At 41.8% G+C, this 16,393-nt stretch overlaps 1 protein-coding gene across 1 annotated transcript in view; it reads left to right on the top strand.

Annotated features, from left to right (window-relative positions):
* pdzd7a (PDZ domain containing 7a) overlaps nt 1–14,580 on the top strand; it is a 28,486-nt gene extending 13,906 nt beyond the window's left edge. The window contains exons 13-15 of the mRNA XM_072677867.1: nt 2,254–2,841; nt 4,480–4,580; nt 13,952–14,580. Of these exons, the coding sequence (XP_072533968.1) occupies nt 2,254–2,841; nt 4,480–4,580; nt 13,952–14,101 (839 nt within the window). The 3' untranslated portion in view covers nt 14,102–14,580. The remainder of the gene's footprint in view (nt 1–2,253; nt 2,842–4,479; nt 4,581–13,951) is intronic.
* The last annotated feature ends 1,813 nt before the right edge of the window (nt 14,581–16,393 follow it).

The raw sequence follows: 16,393 nt of genomic DNA, 5'->3' as shown, positions 1-16,393 counted from the left end.
TCTGACTGTAAGAGCTACAAACGTACACTGCAAATATCCTGTTTCTGACATTTAATCCTCCCCGCCCAAACACATGTGAGCACACACACACCCACACGCATGCGTGTACGCAATCCCAGTCTCTCTTAAACCCTGTAAGCCCTGTCTGTCATACCGTGGCCCTCCCTCTCTCGTACAGAATCGAAAGTCATTCATGGGATGACAAAGCTGCATCACTGCCTGACCAAGGTCACACATCACTGCCTGTGGAAATGGACAGCTGGACCCTGCCATGTCAGTTTCCTTCTGCGGCTGAACCCTGCTGTGACCTCTGGGCCCCTGACCTAAGCAAGGCGGGAGGCAACTGATGCTGGGCTTGGCAGCGGTGAGCCAGCGCCTTCGCTCTGGGCCTCTGAGCCTTGAATGGGAATCATTTCGGAAACACAAGAAAGGCTCTCTGCATTGTTTAACCTTCGAAGACTGCCCACGCAGGTCTGGAGCTTATTGCTAGTCCTTTTTGTCCATTGTACTGGACACAGAGGAGTAATTCAAACCTCTCTGTGGCGGAGGCCCCTGAAATCCGAGCGAGGTTGTGTGCATGCGTGAGTGTGTGTGTGTGTGTGTGCACCCCAGCATCACAGCTCACTCTGTGTATATGAATGGTTTGAATCTTGTTTTGTACTATACATGAAAGAATGTATGCATGAGAGACTGCATCAACTGCATGTATGATCGTCCAGTGACAGTTGTTTAAATATGTGTTTCTATGGCTGAGGTACAAAAGATTCTTCAGTCTAAGAAACTGGATCAAACCAAGATGTTTGAAAGGTCGTAATAAATCAGATATATTAATAAATTCAGAAATCTGATAAATGATCACATATTTACATATAATATAAAGTAATAAACTAATGTATAAATAGATGTAATCAAATACTTGGCACATATTTATAATATATGAAACAGCCACTTCATTAAAACCTTGTATCTACACTGATTGTCCATGATATCAGCTCCACTTCCCATTTAAGAGCACTTTGCTGTTCTGTAATTACGGACTGTAGTCCATCCGTTTCTCTGCCTACTTTGTTAGCCTTCTTTCATCTTGTTCTTCAATGGCCAGGGCCCCACTGGACCACCACAGAGAAGTTGTTGTTTGAGTGGAGGGTCATTCTCAGCACTGCCGTGACCCTGAGACATGGTGGCAGTGTGTTAGTAGTGTGTGTTGCACTGGTTCAAGTGGATCAGATGCAGCAGTGCTGCTTGAGTGCTGTGTCCATTTACTGTGCACTCTGTTAGACACTCCTACCTAGTTGGTCCACCATATAGATTTAAAGTCAGAGACAGAAGCTCATTTGTTGCTGCACAGTTTGTGTTGGTCATTGTCTGGTCCATCATCAGTTGTCATAGAAGTCCAGCATCGGTGTTTACCAGCGCAACACTCGTACTAGCACAATACACATTAACACACCACCGCCACCACGTGAGTGTCACTGCAGTACTGAGAATGACCCACCATTCAAATAATACCTGCTCTGTGGTGGTCCTGTATTATGTTTATATTTCCTTGTATTGCTTCCTCTAAAATAAGTCATTATATCTATTTACATATAATACACGAGAGCCAGCTCATCCTCTCTGCAAAAGTGCAGCTTTTTCAACTGTGACTCATTTTCCAGTGTGTTTTGATCCATTGCTTGTTGTTTCCTCATCTCCCTGTCCTCTGAGTGGCACTTGTATAACGCAGGTGTGGTAAATAGAAATTTGCGAGGGTGCAGTTAAACAGTATTGAGACAGCATCATTATTTTGGTGTCACATGTGTTACCACCAATAAAAAGTCATAAAATGATAGGAAAGCTCTGTTTGGTAGTTATGGACTAATCTATGTTTACCTACCTCGAATAGTCTGACTAATAAAAGGCTGCACTGCATGTTTTAACTGCATCTACCCTGAGAATGCCAGTGCTGCTCAATCCTGGTCCTGGAGATCCACCACCCTGCAGAGTTTAGCTCCACCCTGAATCGAACACACCTGATCCAGATAATGAAGGCCTTTAGTAGCAACTGAACATTAGAGTCAGCTGTATTGGATCTGAACTCTCTCCAGGGTGGTAGATCTTCAGGACCAGCCCTGGTGTAGGCTATTGAATAAAATAACCCAAAATGATAAATACGACACATGATTGAGAATTTTAAACTGTAGTTTGCGGTATATTTGTAATCATATCAATAACTGACGCACACCTGAATGGTTCTGTCCCACCCCCCTGAAGACTACAGAGGAGGTTTCCAGCTGCAGGCTGTTCAGGATGTGGAACGGGATCGGCAGTTGGTGGAGGAGTTGGAGAGGCTGAGGCTGGCCACTCTCCCTACCGGCCGTCTGCCCCCGCCTCGGGCCTTCACTCCTCTGCTGGACGTACCAGTGGACAGCTACATCTCAGGCTCTCTCCGCCAGCACTCCTTAAGTCCTGCTCGGCCCAACTGGCTTCTCAGCGAGTCCCCTCATGGCACAGAGCGGCACGGGCGCTCCCCACAAAGACAGAGCAATGATTCATCCCGGACTGCACACCGGGAGGAGTACTCATATAGGGGTGAAACCACACCGGAGCGGGGGAGGTCGCCTTACAGGAACGGCCATGGCAGAGCTGCGAATGGAAGAGAAGTTAAGTACACAGTGATGAGCGCACACAGGCGGAACAGAACACCACTGACACAGGTGTTTGGGGCAGACACTGAGCTGGACACTGTGGGGAGAGAACAGGTGAATGGACACACTGGATTTTCTGCGAACGGTCAAAACCTGTCAGGGCTGGAGTATGAGCTGACCACTGTCTCCATTTCCAAGACCAAACAGTCCCTGGGTGAGTATATATAGGTATTTTAAATCATGTCAGACTGTGTCATTAAACAGCAGCAAATAAATGTATACATTAAACTATGCCAACATTATTGACATGTTATTTACAGTCACCGAGCACTTTATTAGGAACACTATAATGATGATGGGTTGGGTGTACTTTTGTTCTCATTTTTTTGTGGCAATATGTTGAAAACCTAGGGCAGCCTGGACTGTAGACACAAGACAGTTTGGGTCCATGAATTGCATATTGGATAATGCTATTGGCACATACTACTGACCTCAGCAGAAATTAAGATCCATCAGACCAGACAATGTTTTTTAACCTTCAACTGTCCAGTTTAATTGAGCCTGTGCCCCCTGCAGCCACAGCTTTCTGTTCTTGGCTGACATAAATGGAACCTGAGATGGACTTGTACTGTTGTAGGCCATCCACCTCAACGTGTTCAACGTGTTGTGCATTTTGAGATACTTTTCTGCTCGCCACCATTGTACAGAGTGGTTATCTGAATAACCGTAGACTTTCTGTCAGCTTCAACTAGTCTGGCCTTTCTCCGTTGCAGGCATGACTGTCCACAGAACTGCTTTTCTCTGAATATTTCTTCTTTATCTTGGCATTGTTTGTAAACTGTAGAGACTGTTGATTGAAGACCACTGGAGATCAGCAGTTCTCCAACCAGCTTGTCTACTATCAACAGTCATGATTCACTCCAATTCACTGAGCCCACATTTTCCCCTGTTCATTTGCTTAATGTAAACATCATCTTAAGCCGCTGGCCCGTATCTGCATGATTATATACATTGCACTGCTGCCAAATAATTGACTGTTTTAAGGTGTAGGTGTACACAAATTCCTAATAAAGTGCTCAGTAAGCATATATGCTCATTGGGAGCATGATAGAGTAAAGTATTCACACAAACAACAGGACAACCCCAGTACTCTAGCTCACCGCTAGGGGTCAGTCAGGCACCCAATGCAATCAGCATATTCCAATAGAATAAATGGGATGGCAAAGTCAAAAGATTTTTCATCTCATTACATATCTGCTAAAAATGTAAATACATACGTTTTAAAAATAAAGGTTTTTATGTTACTGAGGTTGATCTTGTCAGCACCCCACAATTTCTGTCCTTGGTGTGTCTCAGAGAAAAAAATATGGGCCATCATTGTGAGGTCTGCTGTGGCTCTGGACAGCCAATGGACGGATGTCATTATGAGAAAGCCTCAATGAAACATAATCTCCTCCAATAAGAAACACTGCTCTGGTTCACAGCAGTACTCTACTATGTGGAACAGAAGCAGGCAGTCATTACTTTCCTGCTGTATTGTATTATTTACTCTAAGCAGCTCAGCCATGCAATCAGAGCAGGTTTTGCTCAATCCCTGGAAATGAAGGGATCAAACATGCTTTCAAATAAAGATGGCTTGGATTCAAAGCCTCCATTTTCTGCACACATTTAAATACTGCTACAGTAAGCATTTAATTATAGGTTGGGGATAATTTAGGAATGAGCTGGCACATATCTGGGGGAGCAACATGATAAGCAGCAGCATTACAATTGACTTTTGGACCTTGGAAAAGCTTTATTTTCAGATTGAAGCACTGTCATAGAGTGTTTGTCCCTTTTCTGCTTGTGGCAGGTATAAGCATCTCAGGCGGGATGGAGTCTAAGGTTCAGCCAGTGGTGAAGATTGAGAAGATATTTCCAGGAGGAGCTGCCTCCACTAGTGAGGTGCTGAAGGTACTGGGCCCACTTCATTTGCTATCTCATCTAGTACTACACGCACCACAGGCCCTAATGAGACTATCACATTGCACTATATGGCGCCTGCTTCAGAGCTACATCTACCTGATATGGGTGTCATCTCTCAGTTTGCTCCTCTTTAGTATGACTTTCACTCAAAGCTTTTTTTCCAATCTTAATAAATAGTAAAGCACCGCTTTGTCCGTTTATAACAAACACACCTTTTGTAACTACATTCAGTGGACGTTTCGAGACACCTAACATAGGTGCATTTTGTTGGTATACAGTTACTGTAGCATGTCTGTTGCTGGATAACATGTCATCCACCCTCTATATTCATCATTGTAAAGGGGCCACTACTGACCAGAACCTTTACTGACCAGATCTCATTTGGGTGATAGACACTTAATGATAGTGGCATGGTAGTGTTCTTCTGGTACAAGTGGTACAGCAGCATTGTTAAGCTCTGTAAACATGTCAGTGCCACTATTAGGTCAAGAACCGCCCACCAGCCAAAAAAATATCTGGCCAAGAATGGTCCAGTGGTCTAAACCCCACCACTGATGAAGAGCTAAAGTAATCTGTATCTGTATTCTATTGCCTAAGAATAGCCCCACCAATGTGTACAGAGATCCCTGTAGTTACTTAGTAATATGCCTTAGAATGTAATAAGCCTTGCTGTGTTAAGGGGTTAATATATAGAATGGTAATTCAATACATTGATGTCTACCATTATTGAATGGATGTGCTTTATTAGTTTTTTCAATCTTGACAGTTAAGACCCAAGCTGTAAGTTGATGGATCCAGTAATGGCCTTTTGACTTTCTGTTGAGATGTAGGCTGTTGTGGTTATTAGTGCCACTCAGTGACATGTGAGCTGAGCTCAGACGCATTTTCCTAGGCTTAAGTGGCACAGCTTGTCCATGATTGATGAGCTTACACTGACCAGGCCAGATAATGTACTGCACTGTGACTGGTCCTCCAAGCAATAGCATTTTTTCTTTCCAAGAATGCTGATATGCCTGACTTTCTCTAAAACACTTTTCCATGCGTCCTTGTGTACCACTACTCCCCAAGTTTTTACTGGCTATATGATATACTTGTTTACAAAGGCATGGCCAGATGACACAGTTGCACAGTTATTCTGTCTTCCATAACATATAAAACAAAAATCTAAATCTTTAATGTGGCCTTCGGAAACGTCTGGACACAAATGCTTTATGCAGCCAGTTAGAAGTATTTCAATTCTTAAGTTGAATTTTTTCGCACTCTTCTTTGCAGAAGGCCTCTAGCTATGAGCTATTTGTGGGTGATCTTGCATGCACAGCATAAATTCCTATGTTGTTCAGGTCAGGAGGCTGTGAGAGTCATTCTAAAGGTTTCTGGTAGTCTGTGTGGATTTTGAGGTATCTTCCCTTTACCTGTGCAATGTTGCCAATGCCCACCCCAAAGCACCCCATTCTTCACAGCTGACAAGGTTCATTTATCTTGCTAATGATACCTTTGCTGATTGTGGCCAAAGAGTTTAATTTTGGCTTCATCAAATTATCTGATTTCTTAAGATGTTTTGTGGTGTACTTCAAATATTGAGTTTTGTGTCAAGGTCATTGGTAAGACTTCCCTCTTATAACACTTGCATGACGGTTGTGTGTGCGCAAGCAATGCTGCAGTGGAAAGGTACACCACCACTCTTGACTCATCTTATCCTTCTAACAGGTTCTGGTAGTCATATTGTGGTTGGAGTTGCTTGTCTTACCAGCATACAGGCAGTTCTTGGCCTTCCAGGGTTGATCTTGACCTCCACAGTTCCCCTGAACTGCCATTATACTTAATAACATTCCCACACCATAGAAACCACACGTTGAAAGCTTTTTGCTTGGCTTGGCCTGTGGACATAAAGTGAACTTCAGTACAGTCATACCTGACATGCCAGCATAATAGCAACATATTAGCTCACATAATCCACAAATAAAGTGAGGTTGGGTGCTTGGGGTAAGGTCACTGGAAGTTACTAAAGGTTACCGAAAGTATCTGATACCAGCAGTGCCACCGCAGTGACCCTGGAAGCTAGGTCAAACCCCTCGGAATCCCAAGCGCATGGGTGTGTGGGTGTGTATCTCTGCTTTGATGACAGCCTATCGGATGACGGCACTTCCCTGCTCTGTTCTGAGAGACTCATGTTGCACTCACTTAGAAGATCCAGTGTCCAGCTTCATGTTGTTCGGTTTTCACCTGCTCCTCTCACCTCCTGCATGTGACAAGACCTAAAGGGGAAAGATTAAATATACAGTGGCATACAAAAAATGTGGCACCCCTGGTCAAACTTTCTGTTACAAAGACTAGCTAAGCAAGTCAAAGATTACCTGATAAGGTAATAAAGTTAAAGATGACACATTTCTTTAATATTTAAACAGGATTACTTTTTATTTCCAACCTTTAAAGTTTCAAAATAATAAAAAGCAAATATTTGGGCACTTTGCATGGTCATTACTTAGTAATATGCCCTTTGGCAAGTATCACAGTTCATAAAAGCTTTTTGTAACCAGCTACGAGATTATTGGGCCATCTTTTGAGGTCTATCCACAGATTTTCATTAATGTTTAAGTTGGGGGACTGTGAGGGCCATGGCAAAATCTTCAGCTTGCACCTCCTGGTGTAGTCCATTGTGTATGTCATTGTTGTGTTTAGGATCATTATCCTGTTGTAGAGGCCACTCTCTTTGCATCTTCAGCTTCTTCTTTTTTTGATTCCAGAATATGTCTGGTATATAAACATAATGGCAGTTTTAATTGACAATCAGGCCTGTTGTAATGCTTGTCAGCTATGTGAATAACTGGTCTTTAAAGTTATTAGTTAAGTTACACCAGATACACATTATGACTGAGTTCAAAATGTCTGAGTACTTTGTTGTATATGAAAATATTTCAATTACATTTATATGCAAAACTGTATATTTTCAAATCCATTCTCTGCTGGTTGGATGAATCAGATGTGATTTCTCCCACAAAATGCCAGAAGTACGCATGGAGGACCTTAATTGTAAATATAAAAAGGAGGACTCTGGGAGATTGTATTTATAATTCATTGTTTAAAATAAAAAGACTTCAGAGGAAATATGGACATGAAAAATATTAAATCAGTGGGTTGACCAGGTTGAGTTAAAGAAGAGTTTTTGAAGGTAAGGTAGGTAAACTAGCGAAATTAAGTGTATTTGAGGTTAAGATTGAAATTAAGATGCAGTTGGGTTGGGTCTGGATGTTTAGCCATTCTGTTGTAGATTTGCTGGTGTGTTTGGGATCATTGTCCTGTTGCATGATCCAGTATCGGCCAAACCTTTGAATAGATGGCCTCACTTTTGACTCTAGAATACTTAGTACACAGAGGTGTTCAATGATTGCCAAACATGACGCTATGCAGTGAAGCCAAACATCTCCACTTTGATCCTGTCTGTCCAAAGGACATTGTTTTAATAACCCTTCACAGATTGATGGAAAACAACAGTTGTTTGCCTAAGGTTATTGCTGATGTCTTTCCTCCTTGGCATTGTGTTGAATGCTCCAGACCAGCAAACATCTGCTTTTATAGAGGTAGTCACACTTGCTGATGATTAATTAGGCAAGAACATTTAATTAGCAGCACCTGGCTACTACTTACCCTCCTAAATCCTATGGAAGCAGTATATATTGTATTTGACACTACATTCTGACATTGTATGATAGCAAAGTGTGTGTGTGTTTTAACACATAGCAGTGGTTGTCACACCTCAAGGCTATACCATGTTATGAGCTGCTATCAGGGCTGCACTCGGCAGTTGTCCCAGTGTCTGAGTGTAGGGGAAGTGTGAGTTATTGGACCTCACTCTTAACACACTTCCTGGCTCTCACGTCCTGCTGATAAGTGTGTTATCAATGCAGCAGACACAGGCCAGCCTGAACTGGCTCCTGCCACACCTTTGGGGTCTGCAGGCCCAAACCTTTTATCGCATAAGTATAAACACAGAAGGCTGGGAGAAGTCCAGCAGTAGCCAGGGCCCAGTGTTGCATAGTAACAATGGACATTTGGGGATTTTGTTTATGATGCATGATGCGCTGTTTATGATCACCTTCTTTCTTTCTCTCAAGCACATGAACAATCCCAGGACCCACTGCTGGGTCCAGATGTTTTTTTGGTTTTTTTTTGCACGCTTCTATATTTCCAGAATAATTCTGTAGTTACAGAATAATAGGCATAACATTCTTGAAATTAAAGTTGCTACAAGGGGTTGTTTGAGCAGAGCCATTGGAGTACTATGAACTTTAATTTCCATAAAGAATCATTTTTGTAAAGAAGAACCTTTAAAGTGGTAAATAACCTTCACACTGATTCATTTAAACCCTTTAAAAGGGGTTTCTCTTTTTTTCTCTTTATTTAATCAAAATAGTACTTCACTGAAAGCATCACTCAAAGAACCATTTGAAGCAGCTTTAGTTTAGTTTTAAGTAGAGTGTTGGTGTAATAGAACTGGGATTGTAAGAGATGAAAGGCAAAATGCCATTATCACTAATGAGATGCTTTGAGGTCTATAGGTACATTCTATAGCTGGGATATAGGATATAGGATATCTAAGCTGCTGTTATTAATCTTTCATTTACAAATGGGTTTGCGTTTAGACATTTCATGTGGAAGTGTATTGTAATGAATAGAATTTTAAGACATTTGTGGTGCAAATAAAATGACAGATTGGATGTTTTGCAGTTAGAAAGGATAATAATACAAAAACAAGGAGAGGCCTTACTGTGTTTTATTTGTTTGCTGTTCTTTTGATATTTCAGTTGTTTTAGTACTTTATTAGTTGTTGTAGAACTTCTATTTTCTCATATATTACTTTAACCCTCACTCTAGGCATTTTCCATTAAGGCATTCTTATTGTTACTCATGCACAATGTGACTGTTAAGTACCTTATATAATTCTGCCAGGTACACTAAATGCTCCTCCTGATTTCACCTCTTTTTCTGCAAAGCTATTCACTGCACTCCTGTTTGATGTCCCTCCAGGAACACCTCTCTCTCTCCTTCTTTCTTGGAACCACTGAGGGAGATGACTCAGGGTTATTAGCTGCCTTAGTTTTAATTAAGACATCCAATACTGTACAATATCATGAATCTGTTCACAGTGGATTGCTGGTACTGTTGCTGCCTAAAAGCACTTCTTCCTATACCCAACACACATCAAACAGCATGATACGTTGAACTTCTTCTGGTAATCGAGTCTGTAAGACCTGGGGATCTACAAATGCTGTGTGATTTTCTTGTGTTAATGAGGAACTTAGTGCATGACAAAGCACACGCTTTATATTGAAACCAACCCATAAACACAGAGTTGCTGTAAGTACTATATAATGGCACTGAAAATACAGACCCAGGGGGGTTGAACAAATCTGTGGCTCTTAAATGGCCATTAAAGGGGTAAACCAGATTATACTGCATTCAGTTTAATGGTTTTGCCGCTGCTTAAGTGCTTCATTTGAGCTGCTTTTTGGGTAAGTGGATCCGAACATGGTGAAATTCATGTCAGGGCTAAACTCAAAAGGGAAGTGTGAGAGAAGTTTAAGTGCTGGATGATGATAACAAAAAAATAATTAGAATTAAAATGAATCTCCACAGAATGCTCACTGTTCAGTTATTGATATACGGTACTGTGTAAACATTAGAGACCAGTGTTCATTTCTTTATTATTTCAGTCAAAACAGACATTAAGTACAAATGTATTCATTTTTAAAAGATAATTAGATATAAGAGATTAGATATAAGATAATCCACTTGCAGGCAGACGTAATACAAAAAGTGAAAGAAAATGAGTTTCTAAAACTGGAGTTTAAATAAGGATAAAAAAAAAATGACAAAGTGGGACTCCTAACAACTGTGCAAGACCTGGTAGACCTCCAAAACTGGAAGTTAAGACAGTGGGGAATACAACTTAACTTAATACAACTTTTTGTGCATCTAAAAGAATATGGAGCTGATCAAGAAGCTCTTACTGGAAAAAGCAATCAAGCAAAAATGACGAACACACCCCAGTCCATTCTTCAACATTATTGAAAGTGGTTCAGATTACTTGAACGGTGAAAGGTGAAAAGCACTGTGTGTTTTGTTTTCTAATGCTAACAAATAAATGAAGGGTGGACTGCAGTGTCATGGTGGTGCTGCCGGTAGCGTGTGTGTTACACAGCTCCAAGGGCCTGGGGTTGTGGGTTCGATCCCTGCTCTGGTGACTGTCTGTGAGAGCTTGGTGCGTTCTCCCTGTGTCCATGTAGGTTTCCACCTGCCTCACAAAAAATGGATATGGTAAGTGAATTGGCCATGCTAAAATGCCCCAAGGTGTGAGTGTGTGTATGAATGCTTGCAATAGACTGGTTACCTGTCCAGGGGGTATTCCTCACTAGTGCCCAATGATTTTTGGTAGGCTCTGGACCCAGTGTAACCCTAACCAGGAAAAAGAGGATAGAACAGATCACTTATATATATATATATATATATATATATATATATATATATATATATATATATATATATACACAGTGCAGAAAAAAAAGTATTTAGTCACTCACCAATTGTGTAAGTTCTCCCACTTAAAAAGATGAGAGGCCTGTAATTGACATCATAGGTAGACCTCAACTATGAGAGACTAAATGAGAAAAAATTTCTGAAAATCACATTGTCTGATTTTTAAAGAATTGTTTTGCAAATAATGGAGGAAAATAAGTATTTGGTCAATAACAAAAGTTCATCTCAATACTTTGTTATATATCCTTTGTTGGCAATGACAGAGGTCAAACGTTTTCTGTAAGTCTTCACAAGGTTGGCACACACCGTTGCTGGTATGTTGGCCCATTCCTCCATGCAGATCTCCTCTAGCAGTGATGTTTTGTGGCTGTCGGCGGGCAACACGGACTTTCAACTCCCTCCAAATGTTTTCTATGGGGTTGAGATCTGGAGAACTGCCATATTCACCTTTTGTGAAAATGTGAAAAGCGGTATATGACAGTGATGATATTAGCTATTTCAAATGGATCTCTCAAGCTGGCATGTATGTTCTTAAGTTATGACAGTGAAAAACTTAAATGTGAATCCTCCAAAAATGAACAATATTCATATTTATCTTAGAAGACAATCTGTAATGTCGTGGTTGAAGGTTCTTGTTAAGGCTTTTATTCATCTGCTCTGTGGAGACAAAGTGCTTTGTTCTAGCTGACTGAAGTGCAGCTATGAAAACAGCTCTAATCACTGAGAATAGCTGCCAGGACATTTCCAAACAGATGCATCCTGGTACCCGGCTACAGCAAGGGAAGCACCTTCAGTTCTGGCGGTTCTTGGTTGGGTGTTTGTGTGTGTGAGAGAAGCTCAGTTGCTGATTACTGTATGAGATTTTTCCCTTCAGGAAACATAAGTAAGTGGCCCTAAATAGAACTTTTGCACGTGTGTGTTTGAGTGTGAAGGTAATTCCCTCTTCACTGGGTAAATACGCAGGTTTCTGGGGGAGAGGGTGAGAGGGCAGGTCAGATTTATAGAGCTGCTGGATGTTCAGGATCAGCACGGTGAGCAGGGAGAGACTGTGTAGCTGCATTGCTGCATCAATATCTGTGGCAGGACAGTGAAAGGAGGATAATCAGTCATCAGGAACATCTTCATAACTCTGTTATATATATGTTCATGTATTAACACCCTTTAAAGGCTTGGGGACATGTGCTACAAATGGTTCTTTGAGGGATGGTGAAGAAGAACCACTTTTGGTTCTATAAAGAAGCATTTCTGTAACAGATGCGTGAGTGTGAAGAACCTTAACATTAAGCAATGAGGTAAGAAAGAAACTTATTTAAAGGTTCTTCATACTCACACATCTCTATAATATGGTTCTTATTTGGTCAAAGAACAACTGAAAGCACCTTTATTTTTAAGCTTGTACCTGATCCACCATCGTTGGTTTCCCAACTCCTTATATAATGCACTACATAAGTCATGAGGGCAGCCATAGTCTTAATGTTAGAGAAATGGGCTTTGGACTGGAAATTAGCAAAACGCTATTGTCTTTCAGTGCGACTGCCAGTCTGACCTTTTCTGTTAAAAACTTATAGCTGCTGTGTGTTTTAGGAATGTAACGGAATGTGTATTTGTACCAGGGTTCAGTGTTTGGTGCACGCAGGCGCACAGAGAATACATGACATACAGTATTAGAGTAAATGAGATCTCATAAGAGTGTATGTTACCCAGAAAGCTTTACACAATGTCTTTTGCATGGTATTGTGGTAACTGTAGTCTTCTCCTTCTGTCTCATCTTTCTCCCTGTCACTGCTTTGTGTGTAGCGAGAGACTCAGGCACTCATTCTCTCACTGTTCTCACCTTCGGGTTTGAACATTTCTGAAAAATTCTGGATTTTAACATTAACTTATTTGAAGTCATGAAATCATGGTGGACTGCACGAGGATGATGTGTCAGTGTTTTAGTGTGTGTGTGTATATATGCTTCCCTCGCTGATGAGCACTCGCATAGGGAAGGTAAATTAAAGAGAGCAAAAGGGGACAGGGAGCAGAGAAAAACAAAGAGGAGACATTTATGAGAGTAGTGTTTGTCGAGTTCCTAGCCCTGTTAACAGAGCACAGAAGGCAAAACACACGTCAGACTTGGTGTGAAGGAGCCGCAGTGTTAAAAATTGCATTCGTTTTTGTCCATACTTGAATAGGCCTTTAGTTTTATGTTTTTTCCCGTTGTACTGTATTTTCCCAACTTTTTATGTAGCATTACCCCCTAATGAGTTTTTGATGAACAATAGTCTGGTCAACACAACAGCACTGTATTTAAAAGGAATCACACATGTAGTGTTTGGTAGCTTTACCAAAATTTTACAAAATGTGTCCTGGTGAGCACATAGTCCTCCACGCCTGTGTTGTGTCTGCTGTTGGTTACTGTTGTTGCAGGTAAAACACTTGCGTCTGGAGTAATATAACAGGAGCTGATGTAATGCCCTGGCAGTGCTCTCTCTGGCGGACAGGCACATACACAGTGTCTGAGGCAGGTTGGATGAGCTCATTCACAGGTACTGAAGGAAGAGAACAAAGGAAGCGAGCAGCGATTTCTGCCCGAAGCATCTGTCTGACCTGCCGTTCATCCTGTATTCTTCTGTCGTGCCTCTGAGATGCGCTCTCTGTGCTGCCAGAAATAGGCAGCCATTCATGTGCAGTCAGTATAGAAGAAAAGAGCAGCAGCGGAACCAGTGAGTGAAAACAAATCAGAACTTAGCCCTCTCTCACTTTAACTCACTCTCTTTCTCCCCTTTTCTGTGTGTGTGTGTGTGTGTGTGTGTGTGTGTGTTTGTGTGTGTCTCTCTCTGTAGGCTGGATTTGAGCTTGTGTCGGTTGATGGAGAATCCCTCCAGGGAGTCACACATCAGCATGCAGTGGACGCCATAAGACGGGCTTTCAGCAACAAGGCCAAAGACCCGATGGAGTTTGTCGTCAAAGTTCCGAAAAATCCAAAAGACTGAAGGAGAAATATCCTCCACTCCACTGTGTAGACAGTTTGGACACCAAGAGCGCTGTTCTCACTGTGGTTCCCCTGAACAGAGACCTGAGAATGAGAGAGAACATGCCCTATACCAAACCTGCAGGATAGAACATCATAAAGCTGGAAGAAAGAACCAACAGAAGAAGCAAAGCTGCCATTGTGTAAAGTTAACCAGTTGGCTGAGCCAGAGAACCCAAGGGTGAGGTTCCTGAAAAAGCTTCCATAGCGTTCTCCTGGCCAGTATAAGACCAAGCCAGGTTTCACAGACACGTTCTTCATCATCATTTCTACACATTAGCTTCTACAGCTGTATACTTGTTAGTCTACAGCTGTAGCTTAGGGTCGGTTTCCACAGACAGTAATTTCGGCACTTCTTCTAACTGGAAAAAGACCAGAAATCCTGTAGAATGCCAATGGGCAGATGCTTGTCTGTGGTAAACTACCCTATGATACTGACACAGCTGACGGCGGTGAGGTTGAAAAATGCTGGACTGTTCCAATAGGAGCACTACTCTTTCTCTTTTGCAAGTTTTCCAAAACTTGCTCATACAACATTCTTCCAGGCCTCTAATGTTCCCTCTCCATTCCACTTAGCTCTCAATATCTAAGTAAATATGAGGCGGGGAGGCTTTGCGTCTAAATTTGGTCGTAGCTTATGCTCTGGCCAGTGCGGAGTGATAAGAAGCACGTTGGCATGGGGATAATCTAAGTCATAACACCAGCACTCATCCCAGCCAGGCAGGGGAGTGAAGAGTTGCGGAGCTCGGCTGTCATGCCTAATAGAGATTAAGCAAGGTTATGAGATTTACATTCAGATTAACTCTCTGTATTATGTCAAACTTGATGGCTTGATTTAGTGAATGTCAAGCAGATTATTACAAATCACAGCCTATTTCAATCTCTCTCTGTTTTTTGTCTCTTGAGCCAATGCTTTAAAGATGTGGTGAGCAGACTTGCACAAAACTATGCATACACAAGGCTTCATCCGCCTTGGTCTGTGAGTTTTTCCAAAACTGTACACTTAGGTCATTATGAGATTATGTTCATCTTTACAGAGTGCCTTAGCCTACATCTGTGCATTAACAGGGCAGTAGACCAACAGGATCTGAAATGCTCGCAGGGTGAAAACAGATACTGAGTTTTTCCACTTATAAACATGATTAGGCCCAACCATCATTCCGAGAGGGCGCATGTTTGGCAAATGCTTTCTCAGCTGATTTTATTACAGGGGTCCTGTGTGAGTATTCCATAATAAAAACACTGAATTATCACCATTTGTCTGAGTTCTTTCAGCAATTTTCACCATAAACATGTTCTCCATTTGAGTGATGAAAGAGAAAAACTCTTATGGGTCCACAAAGAACAATGTTAGTAACAGTGATGTGTAAGTGTGAATGTTTTATCGGTTAGACCCTTGAAAGGTTCTTACACTCATCTCTAGTACAAACATGATTCTTTATGGCACCAAAAGATGTTCTTCTTAAAAAGGTGCACGTATTTGTCACTGTATTATGTACAGCGAAATGTGTCCTCTGCATTAACCCATCTGTGGTAGTGAACACACACACACACACACACACACTCTAGTGAGTACACACACCAACTCCAGAGCAGAGAGGGTGAAGGGTCTTGCTCAAGGGCCCAACAGTGGCAGCTTGCCGAGCCCGGGAATCGAACCCACAACCCTGTTATTGATAGCCATACATAAAAAATATATATACATTTTTAGGAGTGTATATACATTATGACCACCCTCCCAATATGCAGGTGGTCCTCATGTGCCACCATCACAGCACACACTACCTCTGAAGGTGTCCTGTGGTATCTGATACCAAAACATTAGTAGCGGGTCGTCTAAGTACTGTATATTGCAAGCTGGAGCCGCCATCGATTGGATCTCTTATTCCAGCACATCCCACAGGTAATGCAGGTCTTGTAGTGTGAGCTGTTATGGTAGCACATGAGGACCAGCAACATTTCGAGAAGGTGGTCATAATGTATATAGAAATAAAGGTGCTACAGAAGGTTCTTTGAGTGATGCCATAGAAGAAGAACTTTCGTTCATAAAGAACCATGTTTGTAGATGTAGCGTAGTGTGCAACACCGCTTTCTCTGTGGCTGACTTGGGTTTAGGTACCTGGCTACATTCGCCAACCTGTTCAACACGGCCCAAATATAAGTCACTGAAAGAGCGTAAGCCGTACAGTTCCGGACGTTTTGGCTCATCCGTGTAAATACCAAGTAAACGTAATGAGCAGGAATCACTCTGACG

Source organism: Salminus brasiliensis, chromosome 4 (assembly GCF_030463535.1).
Source record: "Salminus brasiliensis chromosome 4, fSalBra1.hap2, whole genome shotgun sequence".
Taxonomy (NCBI): domain Eukaryota; kingdom Metazoa; phylum Chordata; class Actinopteri; order Characiformes; family Bryconidae; genus Salminus; species Salminus brasiliensis.
This window is presented reverse-complemented; position numbering and strand designations above follow the sequence as displayed.